The 24,076-nt window shown below is 41.5% G+C and overlaps 1 protein-coding gene and 1 pseudogene across 2 annotated transcripts in view; one reads left to right on the forward strand and one right to left on the reverse strand.

Moving 5' to 3' along the window:
* SRGAP1 (SLIT-ROBO Rho GTPase activating protein 1) overlaps positions 1–19,862 on the forward strand; it is a 284,958-nt gene extending 265,096 nt beyond the window's left edge. For both annotated transcript variants that reach the window (XM_049625895.1, XM_049625894.1), the window contains exons 19-22: positions 8,388–8,568; positions 10,030–10,164; positions 10,302–10,641; positions 14,586–19,862. In XM_049625895.1, coding sequence (XP_049481852.1) covers positions 8,388–8,568; positions 10,030–10,164; positions 10,302–10,641; positions 14,586–14,963 — 1,034 coding nt within the window. In that variant the 3' untranslated portion in view covers positions 14,964–19,862. The remainder of the gene's footprint in view (positions 1–8,387; positions 8,569–10,029; positions 10,165–10,301; positions 10,642–14,585) is intronic.
* Positions 741–1,665, reverse strand: LOC125919290 (60S ribosomal protein L26-like; annotated as a pseudogene).
* Positions 19,863–24,076: the final 4,214 nt, after the last annotated feature.

The raw sequence follows: 24,076 nt of genomic DNA on the forward strand, positions 1-24,076 counted from the left end.
TTTGCTTGTCTTAGTTTGATTGGGCTTTGGTTTTTTTCTTATTTCTAAGAGTTCTTTGTGGGTCTGGATCGGGTCTGGTATTGTGTATATGTTTTGCAAATATCTTGTGCTCTGTAATTTGTCTTTCATGTGCTTATTATTACATCTTTTGCTAAACAAGGAGACTTTAAAGAAGTTACCAGTCTTTTCCTTCATGGTTGCTTCCCTTTGTGTCTCCTTTAAGAAATCCTTCTGTGCCCAGAGGTAATGAAGATAATTCCCCCATATTCTTTTTTAAATCCTTTCAGGTTTTGTTTTTCACACATAGGTCTTTAATCTACCAGGAATTTCTTTGGGGGTATGGTGTGAGGTTGGGGTCCGTTCCTTTTTCTCCATGTGGATGCACTATTGTCCCAACATTAATTGTTCTTTCTCCACAGCTCTGCACAAATCACATGTCCTCTCTGAACAAGTCTGTTTCTGGGCTCTCTCCTTTCCACTGGTCTACTTGTCTATCCCTCCTCTCTTAATTTTGATACTTTTTAATAAATCTTAATATTTGGCAAATCAAGACCTTTGACTGTTCTCCTTAGCAATTCTTGATCTTTACAACTTCACTTAAATTTTAGACTCAGTTTTTCAAGTTCTTAAACAAAAATTGAAAACCTCTTGGGTTTTGATTGCAGTTGCACTGATTCTATGTATGTTAATGTGGAGAGAATAGATATTTTTATAATATTCAGTCTTCCAGTCGACAAACATATTGAATGTCTCTCAATACACGTTTATACTTTTCTCTTTACAGATCATTTTTTTCCTTTTTCTAACAAGTTTAATCTTTAACATAACTTTTCAACACTTTTTTTCATTTTTAAAAAAAATATTTTTTTTTAACATTTATTTTTGAGACAGAGAGAGACAGAGCATGAACAGGGGAGGGGCAGAGAGAGAGGGAGACACAGAATCTGAAACAGGCTCCAGGCTCTGAGCTGTCAGCACAGAGCCCGACACGAGGCTTGAACCCACGGACCGTGAGATCATGACCTGAGCCGAAGTCGGACGCTTAACCGACCAAGCCACCCAGGTGCCCCAACACTTTTTTTCATTTTAACAGGTTTTTTTTTTAACAGTATTTATTTAAAGTCATGTATAAGATTACTTTATTCCTTCATTTTCTCATTAGTTTCTTCCTTATATTTGCCCTTTTCCTTTCCTACTTGGCAAGATTTGGCTTTGTGTTCAAGGTCTTTGTCCAGGTTGAGTCTAGTGATAACCACCTTGCCCGGGTGAACACCCACATGGACATTTGTGTCGTGCACCCTCTCCCTCTGTACTTGTTCAGCGTAGATGACCTATTTCTTCCCATAAACCTGGGCTACTTTGCCAATTTGCCTTTGTGGTGTCCTCCTACAACCTGAACTTCATCATCCTTTTTGATGGACATGGATCAAACATTGTACTTCTCTCTCAGCTCTGTGGAAAGAGGGGAAGACATAATCTTCCCGCAAATGTGGAAAGATGCATTGGAATGCCTTTTGTGGTTCTTGCTCCATTCAGAAGTCACCAAAAGATTGAACATCATTTTGGCCGCTGGTGCTTCAGCCGTGGCCATACAAGACTTTTTTTAATATGAACATATAAAGCTGTCAGTTTTCTCTTAGTACTTCCTTAGCTATATGCATGATCCTTTTATTTTCTCTTCAGCTGTGACTAATCTGCTTTAAAGCCATCCATTGCATTTATATTTTTTGTTTTTTTCTACAAGTTGTTTGGTTCACTTTTCTATCTGCTGCTTAATCATTCTTTTTTTTTTTTTTTCAACGTTTTTTATTTATTTTTGGGACAGAGAGAGACAGAGCATGAACGGGGGAGGGTCAGAGAGAGAGGGAGACACAGAATCGGAAACAGGCTCCAGGCTCCGAGCCATCAGCCCAGAGCCCGACGCGGGGCTCGAACTCACGGACCGCGAGATCGCGACCTGGCTGAAGTCGGACGCTTAACCGACTGCGCCACCCAGGCGCCCCTGCTTAATCATTCTTTGTAGCTGTTCGCTCTTTCCTCATATTAATCCTTTCCATCATTATAAATTCTGATTCTGATCATTCTAATATCTGCATTCTTCCTGGATTTGTTTTTGTTGTCTCTTGCTCATTGAGTCTTATTTTCCAGAGTGTTTTGTAAATTTTTATGTGTTCCTCCAGAGAATCTTCTCATTTACTTCTGCCTGGGGCATAACCAACTTGGGACCATATTGAATTTTTAGCTTCAGGTTTTCCAGGCCACCCAAGTTGTGTGATTTTTAACTGCAAACCTGCCTGAGGACTGGAATGTGGTTGGGGTTCTTGGAGATGATTTGTTCCAAGGTTTGAGATAGATTCTTTTTTTTAAGTCTGGGAGGGGACAGTGGTGATGTATACAGTCTGTGGAGAAGTATGGAGGGCAGGAAGGGAGGATGATTTCTAGCACTAGGAATTCACGGTGACACTGCGAGCGTGATCTTTTGTGGAGGGGGCTTACATTGTCCAAACTGAGTAGACCCTTGATTTCGTTTTTTGTCCAAAATGAAAGCTTAAGTTAACCCGGCAGGGAAAGTACCCTCAAGGCAAACTCTGACTCACATTTTCTAGTGTTCTGTTTACCTCACTGCGTTCCCATTTCGTTGAGTTTTTTGTCTTTGATATTCCCTACTACGGTGGTAGCTTCTTAATGCAATTACAAAGATTTCTTTTTAATCCCAAGATTTTTCATTCATTTCAGCAAGAGGGTAATCAGGATGTCTCATGTCCACCCTCTGCTTTAAAAAAAAAAAAGTTTGTTTCTAAAAGTAGGATGAACTGACATTTTCAGAACTTCATTTAGAAGAAATTCTTCACAGTGAGAGCTTCTACTTCTGTGATGTTGCTTTTGAAAGTCTCTGAGCCCTACCCTTGCCACCATCCCTTCTTTTTACTCGAGTTTCTTTCTTTCACCGTGTGATTTATTCCTTTCTCACCGATGACTTCTCTGTCTCCTTCAGAGTATTTCCCTAGTGGCAGGAAAAGCTAAGACAAAGCCCCAGCCGTCTCTCTTCCTAAACATCAGTCTCCCCACCATGCCATCTGTTAGTTGTTCTTACCTCTTGACTACAAAAGAGAAGCTTTGCTGAGAGCTCTGTGTTTTTGATAATGTTTTAACCATGTTCACCTGATTTTGCTGGAAAAGAAAGCATTGCGTACAAAGGATAGATATCCTTGCCCACAGCCAACCTGTAAAGTTCTGTAACTAAATTAACTAGCGTATTGATTATCTTTGTGATCCCCTGGGTATTGTATTTTCTTTTGTCCGTCATGATATCACTAGAGAAGGATAGTTTTTGTTTCTGAAAGAGAGGCTGTCATAGAACGAAACCAGCACCTACAAGGGCAGTGGGTAACAGATCTAGAAGGGACAGTGCCAGGGACAGCAGGTGCCCAAGAGAAAATGTGATGTACTAGCATTTTGTATAAAATGACAAGAAATGGAAATCTAAGACTTGATAGTTTTGGGCAGTCAGAAAAATCAGCTGTACTGAATTGTCCCCCATTGCACAGTTATTTTTTTTTTTAATGTTTATTTATTTTTGAGACAGAGAGAGACAGAGCATGAACGGGGAGGGTCAGAGAGAGGGAGACACAGAATCTGAAACAGGCTCCAGGCTCTGAGCTGTCAGCACAGAGCCTGACGCGGGGCTCGAACTCACGGACCACGAGATCATGACCTGAGCCGAAGTCGGCCGCTTAACCGACTGAGCCACCCAGGCGCCCCCCATTGCACAGTTATAATAGCCATGCAGGAAAATGAAGTATCGTGTTCACTCTTACTGTTACTGATAACAGCAGCATTCTGTAGAGTCTCTGCAGGATCTTAGAGAACCATGTGACTCTCTACGAAAGGACCATGTGACTCTGCCATGCCCTAAGATTGATTTGCTCTGCAGTGAGTAGACTGAGATGTGTAGAAGTAGCTTATTGATTCACACTTGGCTCTGGAATGACTCCCTGAGGAGTAGAAAGAGTCAAAATAATGAAATTGCTCAGAATTACTAGTTGATATGGAATTACCAATAAAAATGTACTTCTGATTCATCTGGTCATTCTTTCATAATCTCTCCACATTTGAATTAAATAAACAGTCTGATAATCCTGTTGCTAGTTGTTTCAAGAAATAAAAAGAGATAACAAGCATTAGAGTGCATGATTATGAAATTAGGATAAAATACATAAGTATCTGTTAAATAGTCTTAAATAGCCCTTGGCCCGCATTGACAGTGTATGACTAAATGTCTAATTAATGTCTAATTAATGTCTAAAGAACATTAATGGTTCTTTCTTCATTTCCCTCTGACAAGTACGTAAACTGTACACTATTTTGTGGGCTGGTATCTTCCCATTGTTTTTTTCAGTAAAATGAAATTCAACTTTACATGGGCATGTTCACATAGGAATTTGAGAACTGCATGTCATAAAGTTCTTTTTAACAAATGGGCGTGTCTTCTTTCCTCCCTGGATATGTTTATTCATGTCCCCTGTACCATGGGCATGTTTATTTCTGTTCCTAAAGGAGAACTGGTGTTAAAAAAAAATTGGCATCAGTCATCTCTGACTTATTCTTTATCTGCAATTTGAGGACAAACTATACAGTCATTCTCTTTAAATATAAAGTTATAGTCCCTCCTCTATGAAGCAGGTTTGTAGATATTTAATAAAGCTGTTATTCATATTGTTTTAATAATATAATTTTAGGAGGGAATACTAGCATGCTAACATGCGATCTAAAAGTTATAGTCAGTTGTTAAAGGACTTAAACTGTTGTTTTAAAATTATTCTTACACCTACTTTGCTGAGAAGTATACTACATGTAAATCATAGCATTGTGATTCTGCCATATGAAATATTCCCCTTAAACATTAACCACTAGCAAAAAGATGGAGCAATTTTTTGTCTTTATTGTAAATGCATAGCTGAAATTCATCTAGGCTCTTTCATAGAAGGTAAACCCTAAGCTTTTTTAATGTGTTTTTTGATTTTTATGCTTTTGCCTTATGTGGCCCAGAGAACATTTGAATTTATTTTTTTTTTTTGAAATTCTTTTTTTTAAATTTTTTTAATTTACATCCAAGTTAGTTAGCATATAGTGCAACAGCAATTTCAGGAGTAGATTCCTTAATGCTCCTTACCCATTTAACCCATCCCCCTTCCCACAACCCCTCCAGTAACCCTCTGTTTGTTCTCCATATTTAAGTCTCTTATGTTTTGTCCCCCTCCCTGTTTTTATATTATTTTTGCTTCCCTTCCCTTGTGTTCATCTGTTCTGTGTCTTAAAGTCTTCATAGGAGTGAAGACATAAGATATTTGTCTTTCTGTGACTAATTTCGCTTAGCATAATACCCTCCAGTTCCATCCACGTAGTCGCAAATGGCAAGATTTCATTCTTTTTGATTGCCGAGTAATACTCCATTGTATACAAATACCATATCTTTTTTATCTATTCATCTGCCAGTGGACATCTGGGCTCTTTCCATACTTTGGCTATTGTCGATGGTGCTGCTATAAACATGGGGGTGCACGTGGGGATACAGCACACCTGTATCCCATGGATAAATGCCTAGTAGTACAATTGCTGGGTCCTAGGGTAGTTCTATTTTTAGTTTTTTGAGAAACCTCCATATTGTTTTCCACAATGGCTGCACCAGTTTGCATTCCCACCAACAATGCAAAAGAGGTCCTCTCTCTCCGCATCCTCGCCAACATCTGTCGTTGCCTGAGTTGTTAAGGTTAGCCCTCCTGACAGGTGTGAGGTGGTATCTCGTTGTGGTTTTGATTTGTATTCCCCTGATGATGAGTGATGTGGAGCATTTTTTCATGTGTTGGTTGGCCATCTGGATGTCTTCTTTGGAGAAGTGTCTATTCATGTCTTTTGCCCATTTCTTCCCTGGATTATTTGTTTTTTAGGTGTTGAGTTTGAGAAGTTCTTTGTAGATTTTGGATACTAACCCTTTATCTGATATGTCGTTTGCAAATATCTTCTCCCATTCTGTTGGTTGCCTTTTAGTTTTGCTGATTGTTTCCTTCGCTGTGCAGAAGGTTTTATCTTGATGAGGTCCCAGTAGTTCATTTATGCTTCTGTTTCCCTTGCCTCTGGAGACGTGTTGAGTAAGAAGTTGCGCAGCCAAGATCAAAGAGGTTTTTGCCTGCTTTCTCCTCAAGGATTTTGATGGCTTCCTGTCTTACATTGAGGTCTTTCATCCACTTTGAGTTTATTTTTGTGTATGGTGTAAGAAAGTGGTCCAGGTTCATTCTTCTGCATGTCGCTGTCCAGTTTTCCCAGCACCATTTGCTGAAGAGACTGTCTTTATTCCAATGGATATTCTTTCCTGCTTTGTCAAAGGTTAGTTGGCCATATGTTTTGGTGTCCATTTCTGGGTTCTCTATTCTGTTCCATTGATCTGAGTGTCTGTTCTTGTTCCAGTACCATACTGTCTTGATGATTACAGCTTTGAATACAGCTTGAAGTCTGGGATTTGAATTTATTAAGTGAGAAAGAAGCTTGGTTGACTATCCAAGGGTTTCTTATGCAGTTATTCCATACAAGATATTAAAGATACTTTAGGAATCTTTTGGGAAAAATTAACTGTTTTAAATGGGAATGTACATTACCAAGCAAAATAGAAGACAATTTCCTGAGAAAATATTTAACAGATGGACAGGTTTTAATCTATTACATGTGCATGTATTCTAGACTATTTAGAAAGTAATACACTCTCAGTTTATAGTAAATTGAGGTATTGCTCATTGCTTATACATTTCTCTAAACATTTAGCACTTGTATTGGCCCTTTCTGTGTATAATTGATTAGAAGTTTACTTATCTGTTGTTGATAGCAGGGATGAAGGACGGGGCGGGGGATGGTAGAAGATGGGAGGAAAGATCATAAGCCCCAGAATCAAAGGGCTTTTTGCAAAATCTCAATGATGAAAAGCATCTCTTATAGTTTTTTTGTTTAGTTTGTCCTCTTAATTGCCTTCAACTGTTGTGATCAGAATTAGATCAGCACTGAAATTCCATTTCTAGTTCAATAGCTTTAATTTTTAATTTTGAAATCATTGTAGGTTCACATCTAGTTGTGAGAAATATTACAGAGAGATCCCACGTACTCTCCTCCCAGCTTCCCTCCATGGTAAAATCTTACATAACTGTAGCATAATACCACAGCCAGGAAGTTGACATTGACACAACCCATCAGCCATATTCACGTTTCACCAGTTTTTCATGCACTCATCTGTGTGCTTCCCTTTTATAGCCGTGGCCATTTCTTTCCAACCTCTGGCAACCACTAATCTGTTCTGCATCTTGATTATTATGTCATTTCAAACAAGCTGTATAAGTGGCATCATACAGTATATAACCTTTTGAGACTGGTTTTTTTTTTTTCACTCACCATAATTCCCTTGAATATCTTTTGATCTCTGGATAATTGGGGCGCCTGAATGGCTCAGTCAGTTAAGCGACTCTTGGTTTCAGCTCAGGTCATGATCTCACAGTTTCGTGAGTTCGAGCCCCATGTCAGGCTCTGTGTTGATAGTGTGGAGTCTGCTTGGGATTCTGTCTCCTCTGTCTCTGCCCCTCCCCCACTTGTGCTGTCTCTGTTTCTCTCAAAATAAATAAATAAACTTTAAAAAAAACTTTTTTGATCTCTGGATGACATAATTGTTGAATCTGGTCTCTTAATTTGGGTACAGGACAGTCTAAGTTGTGCTTTTTTCATAGGTAACTAGAATTTGTTACTGATACTAGAGAAAACAAAGTTATTTTACTGTTGGTGGCAGTTTGGAAGATTTGATAATGCCAGAAAAGTACAGGAAGAAATTAAATGTACTCACATAATATTTAATGTACTGATTTTTATAAACCTCATTTTTCTTTGAATAAGCAAATAAAGCCTAAACTCCCTCGTGTTCTGGGATACTGACTTTCCCATGTTATCCATGGTTATTAACATGTTACACAGGAACTCCATCATTGTCAAAATACTATTGGAGCTATTGTGGAGGATATTACAGCCCAAGGAGAGATCTCATATATCATGTTGCAAAGTTTTAAATATTTTTTATTAAACTGTCATTATACCTCTGGTAAGAGACTGTGGAAATTAAGGTCCAATGTTCAATTTTTCTTTGCCTGAAAAACTGACCACAGCAAGAGACTGTTTTTTTGTACCTCTTTTAACAGCCTTATTTTGTCCTGCATTGATGATTTGTTCATTACCTTGTTCAGTCTGGATATTTAAATGGCCGTGTTTATTGCCAAGGCCTCATATGGAACTTTCACATAGTGTTTCATGCTCTTCTAACAGCTCTGGTCCCTCTTTGTTTTCCGGTGTGTTCTTTGTAGAATGTGAGCCAATAGAAGCGATAGCCAAGTTTGACTACGTTGGGCGATCCGCCAGAGAACTGTCCTTCAAGAAGGGCGCCTCCCTGCTGCTGTATCACCGCGCGTCTGAGGACTGGTGGGAAGGAAGACACAATGGCATTGATGGGCTCGTGCCTCATCAGTACATAGTGGTGCAGGATATGTGAGTAGTGCCAGCTTCTACCACCAAGTGCTCCCATCAGAAGATTCCAGCCACTGTCCTTAAACTGACCTTGGTCTTTCAGGAACAGAGCAGAAGGGATCGCAGAGCCCAGACCTCTGAGCTGGGAACAGTTCTTTGCCTTGCTATTGGGTCTTTGCTAACGGTCCTTCAGGACCAGCAGGTTTTCATTTTGCAAACACCACCAGGAGGTTTGGAGCAAAGGCTAGGGAGAGATGCCTTTTGAAACTTTCAGGCTCTTAGAAGAATAATCCTTGCAGAGAATAGCTTTAAGAGCTGTAGTAACCACTGCTGGTTCCAAAACCAGAGCTTATCATCTCTTGCTGTCTGACCACTGTTTCAATTCAGATTCCCCAGAGGGAAGATACTGACGTAAATAAAGTCTAAAGAGAATCATCTCCAGCCTTCTTCTTCTTTTTTTTTTTTTCAATATTGGTGTAATTTTTTTAATGTTTATTTATTTATTTTGAAAGAGGAAAGAGAAAGAGTGCAAGCTGAGGAGAGGCAGAGAGAGAGGGAGAGAATCCCAAGCGGGCTTCAGGCTGTCAGCACAGAGCCTGACATGGGGCTTGATCTTGGGAACCATGAGATCATGACCTGAGCTGACCAACTGAGCCACAGCTGCACCCCTGCTATAATTTTTTGGGAGGTTTATTTATTTATTTTGGGGGTGGGAGACAGAAAGAGAGGGAGAGAGAGCCAAGCAGGCTCTGCACAGAACCCAGTAGTGCAAGGCTTGAACTCACAAACCATGAGATCATGACCTGAACTAAAATCCAGAGTCAGATGCTTAACCACCTGAGCCACCCAGGCACCCCTTAATATTGCTATAATTTAAAAATATTTAAAGAGATGAGAAGATGCTTGTAACCTATTAAGTAAAAGAAACAGGTTGCAAAATTGTACGTACAATATAATTCCTATTTTGTGAATATATTTCCTAGTACAGCAATTTAAGAGCAGTTTTTCAAGGGAAAGAGAAATATACCACATGAAATGCATATTATGATTAAATCATTCAACCTAATTTTAGAGATGTTAAAATGTGTCTCAGAATCCAAGAAATATTATGTGCATTTTATACATACATGCAGTGATATATATCTAAGCCACATAAACATATAAGTAACTATAGTATAAATACCATACATATATATGCAGACATCATAGATATGTACCCAGGCATAGATAAAAAGTATAGAAGGATATTTTCTAAAGTTCTAGCAGTAGTTGTGTCTGGTTGTTGCATCCTATTATGGGTGATTGTGATACTGCTCTTTTTTGTATATCTGAATCTTCCAGTTTACCAATGAAACTGTATTATTTTTATAATGAAAAAGTCGTGTTGGTAAGAAAGACTTATAATACGTAAATGCCATCACTTATTTTTTTGTTCCCATTCATCTAGCAAAAGACCCTCACTCTTGCTTCTCATTGTTTCAGGGATGATACATTTTCAGACACTCTGAGCCAGAAAGCTGACAGTGAGGCCAGCAGTGGGCCAGTCACTGAAGACAAGTCATCATCCAAGGACATGAACTCCCCAACAGACCGTCACCCGGACGGCTATTTAGCCAGGTAGGTGGAATCTGATCATCAAGCTGCTGAACCTCCACTTTTCCAAGGACTTTGAGCAGCCACAGGACCCGCAGCTTTGTGGTATTACCCAGTGTGATAAGCTCTCCTATTTTCTCTCTCTTTTTGTGTATGTCTAGACAGAGAAAAAGAGGAGAGCCACCCCCTCCAGTAAGGCGTCCTGGCAGGACCAGTGATGGCCATTGTCCCCTCCACCCCCCACATCCTCTTTCCAACTCCTCCGTTGACCTGGGGTCCCCAAACTTGGGCAGTCACCCCCGGGGCCTGCTGCAGAACCGTGGCCTCAACAATGACAGTCCTGAGAGGAGACGCCGGCCCGGCCATGGGAGCTTGACCAATATCAGCCGACACGACTCCCTCAAGAAGATCGACAGCCCTCCTATTAGAAGGTCCACATCATCAGGGCAATACACAGGCTTCAATGACCATAAGCCATTGGACCCAGAGACGATCGCTCAGGTAGGATGCATTTAATGGAATGGTGCATGCTGTGTACCTGGAGTATGATGAAGGAGGTATGCAGGATTTCCTTTTTGTAGCCATGTTGTTTTGTACAGAACCAGCTAAAGAAAACAAAAGAAATGAGCTCCTTCTTTAAAGCCTGGACTAAGGGTCTCTTTAGAAGAACCGTTTGTTACTGGAAGGACCCAAGTGATCAGGTTCATATTGATTTAAATAGAAACATGGCAGAAATGTAGGACCCATGGCATTTAAACACATCATTGCTAAGTAGTTAGAAAAGTCTGGAAAAGAATAATAATGAAGAAGGACTGGCCCTACTGGATCCTGAATGCGTGCCAAAGATAATAAAATAGACAAATTGATAGAAAGAATGGAGAGCCCAGAAATAAATAAATGTTAGTGTATGATAAATATGACCCTTTCAACTTAAGACAGACAATGGATTAGTCAATAAATAAATGGAGAAATAATGGTTAGCTGTTTGAAGAACATCAAGTCTGAATCCTATGTCGTTGTTTACTTCTCGACAGTTAGTACAGAGGACTTTGTAGTTTTTTTTAATGATTAGAATTGACAGAGTGAGGGTGAAACAAAATTAATGGCTTTTCCATCATTCTGCCATTTTTCCTTTAGTGTTTTTTTTCCCCCAGCATAGGCCATCAGAAAATATGGTTAACACCAATGACAAAAGAGGTGAATAGATTCAGGGTTTGCCATTTTAATCTAAAGCATCTTCTATCTATCTGAAGCTTAAAGGCGAACTAAATTAATCAAAAAAGAGAGTGAATGAGAAAAAAATGAAACAAACATGGGGAAGTATTTAAAATGGATTATTTTTAATAAAGAGTATCCAAGGAGACCTGCACTGATGTGACAAATTTCCAAGCTATTTTCACTCTCCTAACTAAAGAAAATTTTGGATGTAAATTAGATTGTGAGGGGTTTAATGTGTTTTTTAAAAATTAAACCAATTTTAAATCTACAACAGTTTCTCGGTAAAAATCAAAAAGACTTGACCTTTTGGTTTTTTCTCTGTTTGAAGTACCATACAGGGCCCGTTGAGATCTATACAGAACCAGCGATATTTGATTACAGCTGAGTTTAACGATTTGAGAAATCTGTAACTTCACTGCTTATAATAAGCAGGTGAAACAGGATGTAGGGAGTTAGGAGCTTGGGGGTGGGAAGGCATAACAACATCTATTTAACCCTTTTGCTTCTAGAACCAAGAAATCCTTTTATTGTAAATCATCAAAACAGAACTCAACAGATAAACCAGGCTCTCTGCGATCTCTCTGGGGCAAATACTTGTGTAAAAAAAAAAAAAAAATCCATATGTTTAGCATCAAATAGAAATCACATATGAAAATAATCACTTGGAAAGTGATGTCATCCTCACAAAATGGCCTCCAGCTGTGTCCTTTATTTCTCTTTCCATCTCATCTTCAGATTTTCCCATGAGAACAAGTAAGCCCGCCATCATGGCGTTCATACCAAAAACATGCAGATTCTCTTATTAAACAAATCAGTGCAGTCCCTGATGGGGCTTGTTTTAAAACGACAATATCCATATGTGGTCACTGTATCTTGGTTTATTCGTTAAGCAAACCTTTATGAGCACTTACTGTGCACCAGGTCCTGTGCTAGGCTTTATGAAGCAATGTTAAATCAATAGCCAGCTGCTTTCCAAAGGTGCTGACAAGCCTGTGAGGGAGATGGGTATGGAAATCAATTACCATTACGCAGCGCCGTAAGGGTTATGCTCCAGGTGAGCGAAAGAAGCCCTGGGAGGGGCGCCTGGGTGACTCAGTCGGTTGAGTGTCCAACTGATCTCTCGGTTCGTGAGTTTGAGCCCCGCATTGGGCTCTGTGCTGACAACTCAGAGCCTGGAGCCTGCTTCAGTTTCTCTCTCTCTCTCTCTCTCTCTCTCTCTCTCTCTCTCTCTCTCTCTCAAAAATAAATAAACATTAAAAAATTAAGCAAACAAAAAAAAGCCCTGGGAGAGTAGAGAATAGACATGTCAGTCAGACTAGGGCAGTGGTTCTTCACCCCGTCTGTCTCACACAACATTCCGCCTTTGGGTTTTGCGTATACGAAAAATCACATGATGTAAAATTGTCCATCTTAACCATTTCTAACTCTAGAGTTCAGTAAACTATATTCACATTTTATGAAACAGATCTCCAGAACTTTTTCATCTTGGAAACCTGAAAACCTATACCCACTGAAGAACAACTCTCCTCTCTCCCCTCCCCCTCAACCTCTGGCCACCGCCATTCCACTTTCTGCTTCTATGAGTGGGGGACTACCTCATATAAATGAATCAGGCAGTATTTGTCTTTTTGTGACTGGCCTCTTATTTCACTTAACATAACATCCTCAAGCGTTATCCGTATCGTACCGTGTGGCAAGATGTCCTTCTTCTTTAAGGCTGAATGATATTCCATTGACGTATATACCACATTTTGCTTCTCTATTCATCCATCAGTGGAGCACAGTCTACTTTTTTTGAAACATATATTTTGTAATTCCCTCTTTACCATCTGAAATACATTGATGATATACCTAATTTGAAAAAAACATATGAAGCTCTAAATATAATATAAAAAAAACAAGGAAATAAATATTAAAACAATTAAATGTATTTCACTTAATGCTTGACTACACTGGAAAACAATGGACATAGTAAGGTGCTTTCATCTACATATATAATCCATGTAAATCTCATATAAATACAACAATTAAAAATGTGTTTTGATCAGGGCACCTGGGAGGCTCAGGAGGTTAACATCCAACTCTTGATTTTGGCTCAGGTCATGATCTCACAGGTCACGGGATCGAGCCCCGCATTAGGCTCTGTACTAACAACGTGGAGCCTGCTTGGGATTCTCTCTGTCTCCCTAGCTTGCACTCCTTCTCTCCGCCTCAAAATAAATAAATAAACATTTTAAAAATACATATTGATGTAAGAGACAGGGCCTGGGCTCAGGTTATCGTAAACAGAATTTTCACCTACATGAATGTCTGAAGGACATTCAAAAGTTGAAGAAGGGGTGCCTGGGTGGCCCAGTTGATTGAGTGTCCAACTCTTGATTTCAGCTCAGGTCACGATCCCAGGGTTGTGGGATCGAGCCCCGCGTCGGGCTCCATGCTGATCGTGGAGCCTTCTTAGGATTCTCTCTCTCTCGCCCCGCCCCTCTCCCCTGCTCATCCTCTCTCTTTCAAATTTAAGAAAAACAAAAACCAAAAAAAAACGGCAAACAAGATGCGGGATAATTCATTGCATATAAACTATCCAGGACACTGCAAGATATCTAGTATACACGACCTCTGCCCACCAAGTGCCAATAATGCCACCCCTTTATTGTGACATTTGAACACACACACACACACACACACCCCATATCACAAAAATGCCCTCCTGCAGGGCGGGACCTCTTCCAGTGAGACCATCGGACAGGAGCATCAGGGGAAAGCCTAAACTGAATTTTGAAGAACTGCTAGGAATTAGCCAAGTACATAGTAAGTGCCCAAAATTATTTGTTAAATCAATGAAAGAAACCTGCTTTTCAATCCCATTCCCATTTATTTCTTGAGAAACTGTAGCAGTGTCTAAATTGAAGCTGTCTTTTGCCATAAGCTGGAATAGAATTCTGTATAATCAGCACGTAAGGTGGAAATCACCAGAAGGCTACCTAACACCTTAGAACGGCAGATGTCTGATATACGGCTGCAGGCACCCTGGCATCTTGGTCTCCTGAACATGCAGAGCCTAAACAGTCATGTGACATGCCATCATCATGCGTACACATTCCAAAGACTGTGAACTTAACACACGATTGCTTTTGCTGGCCTGTCTGCTTTGAGCTGAAGTGTGTGTGCTTCTATACATTAGTACGAATTTATCAGTCTGTTCTGCCTCTCTGGTGATTTGTCAACAGGATATTGAAGAGACGATGAACACTGCTTTGAACGAACTCCGAGAACTGGAGAGACAGAGTACAGCAAAGCACGCCCCCGATGTGGTGCTGGACACCTTGGAACAAGTGAAGAACGCGCCCACCCCCGCCACGTCCACAGAGTCTCTCAGCCCTTTGCACAACGTTGCCTTCAGGAGCTCCGAGCCTCAGATCCGACGCAGCACGAGCTCCTCCAGCGACACAATGAGTACTTTCAAGCCTATGGTGGCACCCAGGATGGGTGTGCAGCTAAAGCCCCCAGCCCTTCGACCAAAACCTGCCGTTCTTCCAAAAACAAACCCTACGGTGGGACCGGCCCCACCTTCCCAAGGTCCAACAGACAAGTCTTGCACGATGTAAACTCCAGATGAGCAAGGTCCTATGGGGCAGTGATTTAAGAAACAAAACAAAACAAAAAACGGATCATTGACAAAAGTCAGTGATCTTTAACTTTCCTTAGTTTCATGCTTATAACTGGAGATTTTTGGCTTTTCTATGTTCTTGAATGTAATGTCGGAGACTAGCTAAATTAACACGGGCATTTGTATTTTGTAATTTTCTTCCTTTTTTCTTAGTAACTGGACTTATGTCATTTTAAAGACAATAGAAACACTTAGATTTACTTGAAAATCCAATGCTGCACCATTTGTCACGAAGGCCACACCACTCTGCTCTCCGCGTCGTTCGGCGCTTCAGGTTTAGTGTAGCCTGGGTGAGTCGGAAATGTCTGGATCCAAAGGCACAAGCGTCTGAGTCCCAGGCCGTGGAGTATAACCAGTGTTGGTCTGTGGCGCTTGGGGGGAATGGCTGGAAAGTGGTAACGGCATTGTTGGGTAGCTGACAGCAAGTACCTCTGAGTCCGTGCAGTGGGACGAGGTCCCACTCGTGCCCAGGCTTGCAGTTGTCACGGTGGGACGTGCCCAGTGGGACTCTCAGCCCACTGCCTGAATGAGTTGCATGGTTGCCTCTTTCATACGAGTCACTTCCCTGGGTCCGGATTAAAAGCTCAGAGGAAGGGGTCGGACCCTCTGCAGTTACTTCTTGAACGGAACCTAGAAAAGGGGAAAGCTAATCCTCCAGAGCTATCGAAGTGACTCCTTCCTCAAGCCTGGTCAGGCCCCCAAAGACTTCCAGGTCCGTCCCCTGCATTCACAAAGGACTAGAACGGTCTAACTGTAAAGACTTCCTGGTTACACTCCTCCACAAGTTCCTTCAGAGGTCTGTTACAAACTGCCTAGAAAATACTTCCAGCTCCCCTAAACCCCTGTGTTCTCCTGTGGAAATGGAGAGCACGGGCAGCACACAAGTCCTTGGTTCGCTCAGCCTTCTCTCCCGACTAAATGACCTCGGTTCCTTTAAACCCGATACAGAGGCTTGATGATCCTAAGGTGACTCCCCAGCTCTCCTCTCCCATTGGCCTCTTTGAGCCAACCAAGAACTGGCTGTGGTACTGGAGTAAGAGCCATGCTGGCCAAGGTGGGGGGGGGGGGGTGTCACATGGTTCCAGGAGGAGTTCCTTCCAATTTTGCACCCTGGAACCATGACTTTTTTCTTTTCTTTTCAGGTGGTCTCAACATAACCCAGATAGTCAGGTGAGCTCCGTAAGGTACCCTCTTTCTCTGACATCCTGGCACAGAAACCATTTTCTCTGTGTTTTCCCACTGTCTTAAAAAGGTTGCTTTGAATTCAGTTGTTTTTACTAAGGTACAAATCACCACTCCTGCCAGCAGCAGCTTATATCGTGTGTAAACCTATGAGCATGTTTTCTGCTCTGACCTTGAACTTAATGATAAAGAGAATTTTTTTTTTTTTAGATAAATGGGTGGCCCAGAACTAACCCCTCTCGACCACCATTGATTTCCTTCTAGCTTTGGTTTCAAACTGGAAGCCATTTGCCTGCCCACCTAAGAGTTGCACAGTATGGACTTGAATCTGTTAGCCCGCTGGTGAATGCCTCAGGCAGGAAAGAATGAGGATCTGTACTAAAAAATCAAGATCATTCCTGGGATCTCTCCCTCAGTTTGCCAGTCTAATCATTGTAACGCAAAGAGAGATTAAATTAATGACATAGGGTTACCTTTCAAAGTCACACTTCTGATTGCCAGCCAGTGGCCTAACTTCACAGATGGATTGAATCGAGATTTTTTTTCCAAGTATCCAGGTATGGTAAGCTTTTAAATCTTTGAGGTTTCTGAAGCATCCATTTTGCCCATTGTGAAAATGATGCCCAGTCCAGCATCTTCTCTACCCCCCTGCCATTTCCCTTGAGCTTTAGTGGTCCTTCATCAACTTTAGACACCATGGAGACTCAGCCAGGATTGAGCTCTGAGTAGCACTCACCCTTTTAAACAATCTTCCCAAATTCCTAGGAAATTGAAACCTTGCTGAATAACCTCCCAGTTCTTTCCAGAGTCCACTTGGGTTTCTAGTTCTCTGCTGCTAGATGGGGAAACAGAAGCCGAGAATAAAGGCGGAAGTAATGGAGGAGGAGACTTTAAATCTTTTAGAAATTCAAATGAAAAGGATTGTTAAAAACGGTTTTTCCATCGATGGTGCAAGAGTAAGATGTAAACAGAGGGTTTCAAAAGGGCAGAGGGGTGTCTTCTACAAGTTTTAACTTAGATCTTACTCCTACAAGTTCATGTCTTCGGATTTCTCCCTGGCAGTCCTGCCCAGACTCTCCCCTCTTCAGTGTTTACACCGCTGATGAAATGAGGGTTGCCTTTCCAACCACCAAATTAGGACTCTGCTCCCTTAGGTGGCTGCTCTGGGGCCTCAGAGGCTGTGCCTTCTTGCAGGAAATTTCTAATGCTCCCCCATCACTGTCTTACCCATCTCTCTCTCTTCTCCCTATACCCCTGTGACACCTTGAGGTCTTTCTTTTTTTTTTTTTTTTTTTCCTGTCTTTTTTATTTGTTCCAATTCCCATAGAAGGACATGACCTCACAGGGAATAAGGATTCACCTATTCTTTCTTTGTTTTGGTAAAAGTCTTCAGATTCCAGGGAGAAGACAAGGTGGCCACTTCACAGAGGATCCAAAATAACACCCTGAAAGCTCATTAAAAGCTTCTGGTGCATTCGCCTAGTGCATGGCCTTCTCTACAGCCACACATCTAGTGGGGAGTAGGAATCATGCAAAGGGTGGGGAGGAAAGGAAGAATCCTTGAGATGTTATGCCCCCGGTTTCAAGGATCATATTGTTCTTCGTGCACAGTTTGGCAAGGGGGTCATTTTGATGATGGGCAGACGATGGTTCTACAAAGATGATCAGACTCCACTTACGCAAGAATATATATTCACAGCTGATATAACTCTGTTCATGTCCCATCCATAGAACTCACTAAGTAGGCTTACAAGTTGACCTTTTGGTTTGGGTCAGGGGTATTGGGAAAGGACTGATTGATAAGAGAGAGAAAAGGTACTCCATACACATTTTCTGATGCGTGTTCTGTAAATTATTTGAACCAGTCCAGTGGCCCTGTGCAGAGCTCTGTATTCATGTTCAGGGTCAACGCTATCAGTCAACTGTTTTGCACGTTTTCACACAACATGATCTGACTTTGGTGCCCCTTGAGCCATGCATAGAATAATTTAGAGCAGGCTCCCACTTAATCTACTGCAGGAAGCATGAATAGCTCTCAGCAGATGTAGAGCAAACGGGTCACATTGTATTAACCGAGTTTTCTTTGTACTCTTGCCATTCCCAAAAAGGGCTTATAATTTAAGGAAAAGATAAGAGTGGGAAGGATTGTGGTCTCCCCAGCATTTGGGAATGACACGAGGTCTACAAAATGAAGAAACTTTAATGTGATAAGTACAGCCTCTAAAATTCAAAAAGCCCACACTGTATGTTAAGCAACTGGAATTTAAAAACTTAAAAAAAAAAAAATAAAGAGCCCATGGGTCTATTGAGGATTTAGAAGACTTCAGATTTGGGATCGCATTCATTCTCGTCCTGACCACAGTAGTGAGACACCGTAAAAGCGGGAAAAGCACTCGGATGAGCCTTGCTCTGAGTTGCCCATCGCTGAGGCCACAGTCCCGGAGCAACTTAGATGCAAAGGCTCATCCGTGTGTACAATAGAGCTCCCTACTCCAGACAGTCCCCTGAGCTGAAAACCAAACCTCCAGCTGGGCTGAGGTGTCAGGCTTGGTGCAGGGTGACTTTGGCACCCCTTTATTCAGATCAGTAAAACAAACTGGAAATTGAGATTTCACTTACCCTAGTATACTTTCTTTAAAAAAAATAGTCTATGTGGTATAATCGAGATGGGTACCTGTATCTTTAAATTACATAGGGACTTTTGTATGTTTAAATAATTGTACTGGGTTCCATAATGCTTATCTTAGAAACTGTTTAGTAAAAGAAAATATATAAACCGTGCATTTGTGAATGCCCCCTTTAGAGCATTCATCCAAGTTCAGTGTGTAGTGTGATGGTTATTATAGATGTTTAAAGTATAGTAAGTGGCTGTGTAACAGGAGAGACTGCTAAAATTTACCTACGGAATTAAGGATAACTCCTGCCCACGTAATTAAATCAGTATTGTCCTTTCCTGTCGGTTTGATCAATTGCAGTACTGGTAGCTTCCTGCTTGTGACTGTTACTAATCGTGTCAATGTACATCTGTAGTATGTACATGTGAAAGTGCCTTTCTATTTTAGAGGAGTTTTAGCCTTGCTTTTTACTGTCACCCCATCCACCCCTCCACTCTTGCGTCTGGCCTCCCTGCCCCAATTCCTACCGCCCCGTTGAGCGCCCCCTCCACCCTTCCACTCATGCTCCTGGCCCCCCTGTCCCAATTCCTACTACCTATCTGAGCGGAAACTTCCTCCACGCTCTCCCTGCTTCTCTGTGTCCCGTCCTGTACCTCGGTGCTCAGTATCGTCCGTCTTGCATCCTTGTCCGTCATCAGACTGTCTCGTTTTGCTGGTAGCCGTGACTGTGCCTTTCCCGTCCGCAGTGTCCCTGTGTCCTCCCTCCCGCTGTCTCTCTAGCTGCTGCAGCCCACATGTCACCTGTGATCTGTGCTGCCTCCGTTACAGTTCCTCGGCTCTGAGGCGGAAATTTGGGAGGATGCTTTTACAGTTCTGGAAGAAAAGAAATGTTTTGTTAATCTGTTGTGACAATGCACTTTTATGTATAGTACTGTACATTTTGGCATGTACCATTCCAGGCTTCAATATACAGTCAGGTCTGTTCTTCATGGTGTATCTTTATAATAAATAAGATAGTTCTGGCTGCCTTTGTCTTCTCAGTGATTCTCCGTGGTGTTTTCATTCCTTTCCTTTCTTTTTCTAATCACTGTTAGCCCCCTGGAGAGCTGAGTTGCATTAAATGGTGGGAAACTTTTTTTTTTTTTTTTAATGTTTCTGTCTCACTTGCATTTTTATTTGTGAACTTGGAAATGAGACTTCGTGGACAGGGCCTTGATCATGAAGCCAGAGTTTTTCAGAGGATGGCTTGGAGACCCCTGTACAGTAAGGAAAGGGGATTACGGGAGAGCAAGCAAGCCTCCTAAACACTAGCCAGATTGAAACCTTTCCCTGGAAGAGGGTTCTTTGGCATAGTAGACCTTGTCAAGGCGATCTTTGGTTTCATTCGAATATCCTGAAATGCAATCCTTAGGTAGAGATTCTGTTTAGAATGCCCCACGTGTTGGTATTTTTTTCCTTCAAACTTTTTTTTTTAAACTAACCCTTGAGGTCTATCAGTACATAATAAAGAGTTTTACAAAATCATTTGTAATGTACAAGATTGAATATTGGTAAGAGATGTGGAATTTTTTTTAATGACACATAAACCAAGGGGGACAAAAAGATTTTATTGGAGTATAAAATACAGAAAAGTGCACAAGTCGTTAGTGTAAGAGTTTGCACAGAGTAATACTCTCCTGCATCTACCACCTACTGAGATCAAGATCTCCAGTATCCACTGCCTACCGAGGAGATCTGGCCAGGCTTGTGCTTCTCCAGTGTAATATCTTCATGAATTACACCATGGTTTGCTTTGTCCTATAGTTTTAACTTTCTATAAATGGCCTCATAGTATATACACTTTGTGCCTGGTTCCTTCTGTTGAAATGTTTGTGAGAGTTGTCCATGTTGTTACATATAACTAGTTTCTTCCATCTTGACTGGTGTATTGAATTCTATTTCATGAATTTGCTCAGTATTTCTTGTATATTTCCTGATTAAACTTTGGGTGTTGGATGCAGAAATCTTTAAACGTGGACAGAACAAATGAGGGGCGCCTGGGTGGCTCAGTTAAGGGTCTGACATCGGCTCAGGTCATGATCTTGTGGTTCGTGAGTTCGAGCCCAGCATCATGCTCTGTGCTGACAGTTCAGAGCCTGGAGCCTGCTTCAGATTCTGTGTCTCCCTCTCTCTCTCTCTGCCCCTCCCCCGCTCACACTCTGTCTCTGTCTCTCTCTCAAAAATATTTAAAAAAAAAATTTTTTTTAAACATGGACAAATGAATGGGGGGAAAGCCACCTGTTAAAGGAAATATTGTCCCACAACATTGTGGAATGATGTTGAACTAAGCCCTTGACTGGAAGGGCCTACCCAAAAGCAGGTAGAACCATTTTAGGACCAGAGTTGGATTTAGAGGCTTCCCCACAGGAATGAATGGGCAAATCGGACTATAGGATTATTCCAGGAGAGACCCCATTATCCTGCATCACCCTCGGATCCAAAGGCCTCCACCTGCCACAACCCTCTCCATGTCCACCTGCCTCCTCACGTCCCTCACTCCAGAATTAGAGTCCCAAAATGTGGCTGCGCCTGGTTGTCAGCTCCCACTGTTCATAAGCCAGCACCCTGTAAGAATATTAGCAAGGCAGAAAAAGGACATTTTCTGGCTTTTGCCTTAGGTAGTTGGGATTCCTAATGTGGAAAATTCCCTAACCATGATCTAAAGTGCCAAAAAAAAGTCCTGGAAAGCCAAAAACAATGACAAATTCCATTGGCAAGTTCCATTTTACTGGCCATATGTCTCCATTTGGCTTTGGGGAAATATGGTCAATATACCTTTGAAATAATCATAGTGACGTTCACATGTTTCTACCTAGTAGAAAGCTTGCCTTTTATTAAAACAGTCATTTCATCAAGGTTAGTCTTCAACAAAAGAAGCTGGAGATCTGGGACAAGGCTGGATATCAAAATGTCCATGTGCGTGTATGTATGTACGAGAAAGAGAGCACAAGTGAGCACTCCTCCTGGAATCCTGAAACAACATGCTTTGTTCAGCGTTAGTATCTTGAAGGAAGTTATGACATGATCCACAACATCTCCAGCTCTAGGATATTTGCAACCTAATTCTGGTGGCTAGCAGGCAAATTCTTCATATTCATCAGCTCTCTCTCGGGTGTGCCCCTGGGGGTGAATGCCTTTCTTTTGCTGCTTGGGTGTTCAGCTAACGTGAGGACTATCGATGAATTACCCTCTCAGCGATAATGCATCGTGTTAATCTTTTGTCTTTGACATACCCAGGGAATATCTTGCATAAGAATCATGTCCCTCTAAATAAAAGTGGATGGTCGTGTCTATAAGCTAGAGGAGAGGAAAGCGTCATCGATAGTCTGGTGGCATATTTGAAACTGTACAACGATGTGATACTAACTAGAAAATGAGACCTGGGGTTCTAGGCCTTTGATGGACTACATCCATTTAAAAAAAAAAAGGCAACATGATCAGGATTTGTAATAGAAGGTGTGGTCTTTGAGCCAAAGATGATTATTGCATTAGTAACTGAATATCAGCAGATGAGTTTGAAGAGGGAAAGAAATTTTAAGTAAGACAAAATTGTTATCTTGTCCTAATTCAAACTCACTTATTGGACCTCATCAAATCAGCGACCCATGCCTCAGTTTCCCAAAGAGAAATAATCCACAGTGACATTTAACACATTATCTTCTAATCTTGAACGATGCCTATTTTTAGCACAGTTGAATTCATATTCTATATATACTTGTGTACCCCTGTTCGGTTTTTCTCCCTCACGTCAGTTCACATTAGAAGTGTCAGCGAATGTGATTTTTCTTAATGGCTGGCTTTGGGGACAAATGCCAAAATTTTCTAACATATGAACATACCGTGATGTACTTCGTCATTTTCTTATCATTGAGTGAGCCTATTTGCAGGTTTCATTTTTTCTGTTGAATATTACATTGTAGTGAGCAGCTCCATACACAGTCATTGTCTGCATTTTTGAACCATAAATTTAGCATGGACTCCAAAAGGTGAAAGCATTGATCCAGAGGTTGTAAGCATTCCCTTAGACTCATGACAAATGCTGCCAGAAAGACTGCACACGTTCACACTACTCCCAGCAACATGAAAGGATATGCGAGTTTAAAATAGCATCGTGTGTCCCTTTGCCGATGTAACAGGCAAATGATAGGTTCGACCTACATTCTTTGGGGTATTTGTTACGTGCACACTCACACTTCCAGAGTGAAAAGCTCCCGGTTTTACTCACTTCTCTGTCCTAAGTGTCAGATGTATCACTGTTGTTTCAGCTGAACATCAGCCAACGAGGCTTTCCTCGGGCACCTTAAGTTTGACAGACCTAAAAACTAAAGCCACTTGCTTTAATTCCAAAATACATGCCGCTCCTCTGATTTCCGATCTGTTTTACTGACTTTTGCTCTGTGTTAACCTCATTCTGTGTCCACTCCCTTTTGCCTCAACTCTTGCAGTAGCCTCCTGCATAGTTTTTGGGGGTCCGTTGTCTCCCCTTTGCAACAACTGTCTACACTCTGGCTAAGCAGCTTTCTACAAAACAAAACAAACTAACGATCATTGGACAAGCAAACATGTACTACTTACCAGGCATTGTTTTCAACATGTTAATAGGTGTGGCTGGATGGCTCAGTTGGTTAAGCCTCTGACTCTTGATCGTAGCTCAGGTCTTGATCTCAGGGTTGTGAGTTCGAGCCCCATGTTGGGCTCCACACTGGACGTGAAAGCTGCTTAAGAAAATACATTGAGAGTGGGGCGCCGGGGTGGCTCAGTCGGTTAAGCGTCCGACTTCGGCTCGGGTAACAATCTTGCGGTCCGTGAGTTCAAGCCCCACGTCAGGTTCTGTGCTGACTGCTCAGAGCCTGGAACCTGTTTCAGATTCTGTGTCTCCCTCTCTCTGACCCTCCTCCGTTCATGCTCTGTCTCTCTCTGTCTCAAAAAATAAATAAACATTAAAAAAAATTTTTTTTTTTAAATACAAATAAAAAAAAAAAAAGAAAAGAAAATACATTGAGAGGCACCTGGATGGCCCAGTCAGTTAAGAATCCGACTTCAGCTCAGGGCATGATCTGCCCCTCCTTTGTTTGTGCTCTGTCTCTCTTTTTTTTTTCTTTTATTTTTTTTAATGTTTTTTATTATTTATTTTTGAGCCAGAGAGAGACAGAGCCTGAGTGGGGAAGGGGCAGAGAGAGAGGGAGACACAGAATCCAAAGCAGGCTCCAGGCTC

Source organism: Panthera uncia, chromosome B4 (genome assembly GCF_023721935.1).
Source record: "Panthera uncia isolate 11264 chromosome B4, Puncia_PCG_1.0, whole genome shotgun sequence".
In the NCBI taxonomy this organism is placed as follows: Eukaryota; Metazoa; Chordata; class Mammalia; order Carnivora; family Felidae; genus Panthera; species Panthera uncia.